Source organism: Micropterus salmoides, unplaced genomic scaffold (assembly GCF_014851395.1).
Source record: "Micropterus salmoides isolate LMB-PRFRI ecotype aquatic unplaced genomic scaffold, ASM1485139v1 Ms_hic_scaffold_1388, whole genome shotgun sequence".
In the NCBI taxonomy this organism is placed as follows: Eukaryota; Metazoa; Chordata; class Actinopteri; order Centrarchiformes; family Centrarchidae; genus Micropterus; species Micropterus salmoides.
In genome coordinates, this window is record NW_024040472.1 from 3,843 (window position 1) to 10,178 (window position 6,336).

At 40.4% G+C, this 6,336-nt stretch overlaps 1 gene segment (V, D, J or C); it reads left to right on the top strand.

Annotated features, from left to right (window-relative positions):
- The first annotated feature begins 324 nt into the window (after positions 1–324).
- Positions 325–1,155, top strand: LOC119901577. The segment is given in 3 exon segments: positions 325–565; positions 656–935; positions 1,140–1,155. Coding segments are annotated over 3 exon segments (414 nt in total).
- The last annotated feature ends 5,181 nt before the right edge of the window (positions 1,156–6,336 follow it).

Consider the following 6,336-nt stretch of genomic DNA (forward strand, 5'->3'; position numbering starts at 1 on the left):
GAGATCGAAGCACCTAAATCAGCCCTTGGAGTCTAGAAAGGACGTGACTGCCCCATTGTGGGAGTGAGGGAGTGTTTGCTGAAGCCTCTACGTGGTAAACTGGTGGTAGCAGCTCTTAACCATTCGCTCTCAGTGGAACATCCTGTTTGAAATGGTCGACACCACTGAGCTGGTTTTGGAGATCCTTATGTGTTCTGAACATGCTTCATATTTTAGCCCTTTATCTGGAGAAGCTGTGGACAGGCTGGCAAACTGACAGGCCTTTAATATGATGCTGATACCATATTAAAAACATTCACTAATTGATCCTAATTTTCACACTAGGAAAGGAGAGAGTGAGGAAAATGTGTTGAGTGTAAAGTTGTCAGTCGGGGAATAACACAGGGCTGTGAATGAGCCCCGTCACTGTGATCAGGCTCCTCCTTCTAATCCACCAACTTAGTGTTGATGAAGACTAAACAGAGAGATCACAGCCTTCTTTATACTTGCTGGAGCTCACAGTTCCTCAACACTGCAGATATGACGCCTCTGTTCATCTCAGTGTTGCTGGCTGCTGTGTGCCTTGGTATGAACACAACTCTGGTTCTCTGATATCAATCCAACATTGACATGATTCTTTAACAGCACACTGATACTGTTTGTTGCTGTTTTACAGAATGCAGAGCACAAAAAGACAACGTGCTGCAACCAGAAGGAGACGTGACTGCTGCTGAAGGAGAGCCAGTAACACTTGGCTGTCTATATAACAGCAGTTCAACAAATGATTATCTCTTCTGGTACAAACAGGATGGAAACAACAGCCCTGAATTCATACTGAGCCGCTTTAAGATCGGTGAGGGGAAAACAGAGGACGAGTACAAGGAGAGATTTTCATCCACACTGGATTCCACCTCTAGATCAGTTCCTCTGAAGATCCAGAAGCTTCAGCTGTCTGACTCTGCTGTGTACTACTGTGCTCTGTAGCCCACAGTGACAGGAAACACCAAAACTCTGTACAAAAACCTTTGGAGCAAAGACAACAGAATACTCCACAACGTCCACTAGAGGGAGTCACACACTGTTAAACTTCAGTGTGATGATGAAGTCTTAAATTACTTATATTCTACATGAATCAATGAAATATTTGTAATATCTTATAGGTATAAAACATTTTAACAACACTTAGCAGGAAGCCTTTCATTAGGAGGGGATGTCTCTGAATGATCTTCCTCGAGGGTTTTTCAATCATGATTTTTAAACCTATAGGCAAAGGGAACATACAGAGATAATATCTTTGGGTCACAGTAAGTTCAATTGGGCAAAGAGGAACACGAGGGAGTGGACCAGACCCAGAACCAGAGGCAGGTTCAGTTTTATGGTTTTCAAAATAAAAGAGTACACTGACTTACAGCAAGCTGAGGCAGGCCAAGGTCCACACAGGCAGACACATAGCAAACACATCCAAAGGAAGCAGCAATAAACCAAATCTAAACGGTCTAATACATCAGGCCAAAAATCCAAAACACAGGAAAACACTGGGAAATGGCTAGAAAGCTTGACATATAGACAAAGACAAGGCAGGCGCCTTTTTTTTTTTTTTAAACCCTGTCCTGCCCAGCAGCCTGGTATAGAGTATAATGACCTGGATACCATATTGTGCCAGACAGATTTTGCTATAACAAGAGAGTATTAAAATACTCCTTTGTCTGTTTTATTATTTATTTAATTATGTATTGTCACCGGGCCGGACAGGGGGGCAGACACGGGGATGGGGGGGGCACAAACAGACAGCACAGAGAAAGGACAACACCTGTAAGAGAAGGGGGATGGAAGGTGGGGACAACGGGGAAAAGCTGTGGGAAACACCAATTGCAGAAAGCAACGAAACCTGCAATAGAACAGAGAGGGGGAGGAGAAAAACAACAACAACAAACAATAAAAATAATAATAATAGTAAAAGACAACCAGCCGAACAGCAGCAATAAACAGCTGACATAGTAAGACAACTAAGAGAACAATGAAAACAAGAAACAGTCACACACTCTAAATAAGCAACACAGCACAGCCACGAGAGCTGGAATAATAATTAATTTAAATAAGTAACTGAAAGAAAAGCATCAGGAATAATTCTACCAGGGACAACCTAAGTTTGTTTGTGTCTGTGTGCGTGTGGGTGAATGTGTCTGTATGTGTGTGTGTACATGTGTGTGCGCTTAAGCCTGTTAAAGAATATAGTTGTTAGTGAGAGTGGGACGCCACGACTGTAACAGGCAGGCAAGAACCCCAGTAGCCAATAGGGGTGGGAGAAAGAAAAAGAATAAATCAAATCAAAATAAAAACAAAAAGTTTAAGCCAACTTTAGCATGCAGCTATAAAATAAGGCATGTAGTTTAAGCTACTGTTAGCATGCAGCTATAAAATAAGGCATGTAGTTTAAGCTACTGTTAGCATGCAGCTATGAAATAAGGCGTGTAGTTTAAGCTAACTTTAGCATGCAGCTATAAAATAAGGCATGTAGTTTAAAATAAGGCATGTAGGTTAAGCTAACATTAGCACACAGATATAAAATAAGGCATGTAGTTTAAGCTAACGTTAGCATGCAGCTATAAAATAAGGCATGTAGTTTAAGCTAACATTAGCATGCAGATATAAAATAAGGCATGTCGTGTAAGCTAACATTAGCACTTGGATTTTTAGAGCAGCTTGAATAATGTCTTAGGGTGTTTTCTCTCAACCTGGACATTAGAAATTGGTCCAAGAGATGGCTGCAGTGGCAGCGTGAAACAAGCTACAATGTAACATTAATATGCCGCTGCACACCTTCAGTTTCCATCCATAACGTGCTTGTTTTGCCACTGACACGCTCAGATAATTATTCTTAGTGTCTGACAACATTATGGAAAGGATCCTAGCTGAGGTCAAGCTTTTGTTAAAGAGTAAGATCCGTTTTGTTTTAACATGAAACATCCCTGAAATCGCCAAACCCACCAGACTCTATTCAAATTAACTGTCATTTTATCGTCATAAAATACACATTTAAAGTCGACAGGAACAAGATAAAACCTTCACAAACCATCTTAGTTGTCTAAGAAAATAAGAAATGTGCTGAAGTATAAAGGGTAGCTGTATTAGGAGTGCAAATTACAATGTGATGTCCAATCTCGCATTCATGAGGTATATATAACTTATAGCTCTAATAAAGGCCTATAATTGTCTTATAAGCAATAATTAATCAATTAATAGTTTATTAGGCTTTAATTAACACTTATATTGTTGTTTATAAGCATCCTATAAGGTCTTATAAGTGTCTTATTAACTGTTTATTACTGCCTATTACAAGCACCTTAAAATAAAGTGTTACCTACGTCTCATTTACAGAAAATAAAGCAAAAACTTTCACATCCTGTAGAATTTACTGGTAAGGTAGGAAGTGGAACAGAGAGAAGTGAAAATCCAGAGCTGCGAGGAGACGGAGAGATTGAGGGAGGAGCTAAGCTGTTAGTGAACTATAGAAGAGAGAGGAACTTCCATATTCAGCAGAGTTCAATACACAAAGCAGAAACATTCCTTTTATTCAACATGCTGTCATTGGACTATTATGTACTTTCTCTACTGTTACTATCCATTCTAACAGGTATGTGAGATCCTGCTGAGAAAGTTTCATTACTAACTTTTCTGGATGGGATTCATTTGTTGAGTCTTTTACAACATGAAATAACAGAGTTATCTCTTCCTTCAGGTGTCAGCTGTGAAGAACTCACTGCAGTCAGGAATGAAGAGTTCAATTTAGAAGGCAGCTCTGTTACTCTGTCCTACACATACTCTAAAAAAGCAACTGGTAGTGATCAATTCTTCTGGTATCGACAATATCCAGGAAAACCACCACAGTTCCTCATCTTTCACTTGGGAACACAAAATGCAACAAACTCTAGATGGTCTGCTAAAGTGAGTGATGATAAAACCCATCTGGATCTGCAGATCTCCTCTGCTGCAGTGACAGACTCTGCTGTGTACTACTGTGCTGTGAGGCCCACAGTGACAGGAAACACCAAAACTCTGTACAAAAACCTTTGGAGCAAAGACAACAGAATACTCCACAACGTCCACTAGAGGGAGTCACACACTGTTAAACTTCAGTGTGATGATGAAGTCTGGATTCATTGCACTGTTAATAAAAAAAAACATGATTTCTTTGTCTTCTGAAGAATAAAGACATCATCAACCATCAAACTTTCCTCTAAACACTAAATACGCTGCATGTACAGAACGCTCTTTATACCAAGGCCTTTCATAGTGATTCTGTCCATCAGACAAACAGACACACTCTCTCTCACTGATGGTGGTGGAGCTGCAGCAGGTTCAGAGTCTTGTTCAAGGACACTTCAGCATGTGGACAGGAGGAGCTGGGGACTGAACCACCAACCCTTTGACTTCCTCCACTTCCTGAGCCACGGCTGCCCCGAACTCACTGCCCACCTCCAGATCTCAGCATCCAGATGTGGGTTTTGTTAGTCTGAAGGAATATTCCAGTGAAAATGTCTCGTTTCACTATCAAATCCTCTCCACCTGTAAGCTTGAAAGGTGACTCAACAGTTTGTAGCATCACTTTGTTAATTGCTGCTGTAAATCCACAACTTCAGAGATGTGGGGAGGTGATAACGCAGCACAGAAGTAGAGTCTTTAACTATGTTGAGTTTGGAAAATGCTGAACAAACAGATCATCAGCTGACAACTGGATTATGCTGCTGGACTAGTTTGAAGTTTCAGTGGCGTCTTTTCTTCTTCTGTGGTCTGATTCTGATTGGCCACTAGATGACACTGTAGCTGCTGTTAATCCAAGCTGAGCCACATTATCAAGTAGGCGGTGCACTACTTCTGCACTGTGTTCAACCATTCTGTCAATAATAACTGCTGCTGTGAAGAGAACAATTCTCAGACTGAATGTTGAACATCAGCTAGTTTCTCCTGTTGATTTAAACCTTGTTGTAGAGATGGAACATTGGCTGGGGATTATTCTTGCTGCTCTTTTCTTTGGTAAGATAGAAAGCACAACATCTTTTTATTCTTTTCTAAAGATTTATGGAAACAGCTGAGCTGTTTGTGTCCACAGAGTAACACTGTACAGCTGCCATTTTCCACTGTCTTCTCCTCTCAGCCTCATGAACAATGTTAGTCTAATGGCTTCATTTGCTCTACTTTTTCCAGGACTAATAGCTGGAGACACAATCTCTCCTGAACGAGAGGAAGTCAGTGGAAGAGAAGGACAATCTGTCACACTCACATGCAACTATCAGACAGCTGCTACTGATATTTGGCTTCACTGGTACAAACATCATTCTGACCTTCAGGCACCTCAGTTTATACTCTGGAAAGGAGCAAAATCAGAGAGTAATCAGAAGTATATTCCTAATGAACGATATGAATCTGAAACATCAGCAACATCAACTACACTGACCATCAGAGATCTAACCCTGGCAGACACAGCTCTCTACTACTGTGCTCTAGAAACACAGTGATACAAAGTGTAGAAGAGGCTGTACAAAAACCTGAACCCAGATATCTGACTACTCTTCAAAGAGGAGGGAAGTGGTATTCAAACCACAGCTTCATATCAGATGGATTCTGCTAATTCCTGTTTTATCAGAGTCACTGTGGTTCCAGCTGCTAATGAAACACTGGGGGAGGATTCACAGGAGCAGCAAATCCACATCAGAGAATATCTCACACCACGCCACATAAGAGGGGAAAAGGGTTCACTTCATCTGGCACATTTTCCAAGGCTGGTACTGCTGAGGAGCCCTCCTCAAGTTGACCGTTGTGCTGACAACAGTATTGATTATGAAATTACATTTTCATTAGCAAATTACACTTCTAATTTGGTGAAGAACTTAGAGCTACTCTAGTGCACATGAACATTGAACTCAACATGGATGGCACCAAAATGCACACCAAAGACAGTGTGGACCAAACGGTATCTAGACAAATATTTAACACTTTCAGCAGTCTATTCAACTATCTTAAGTCTTGCAGGTTGCAATCCAACAAGTTTGCAGCAACCATTTTCTTCACAAACAATCTGAACTACTTTAAATGCATACATCCATATAAAAAGTCAAATTGGCTTCCATGTAAAAACTATACAGTCTCCCATTTTAGAATCTTGTGTTTGTACCTCTTTGCAAAGTTTTAGTACTAATTTTCTTGATAAATAACAAAGAGACACATAATCAATTTGCACCTCAATTAAAGTGAAGTGAAAAATCAACCCAACCGATGAATTGCACATGCTTCAAAACAAACAACCAAATTAAGCATCTAAATGATTATCAGTATAGATTATGCGTGATACAATGAGTT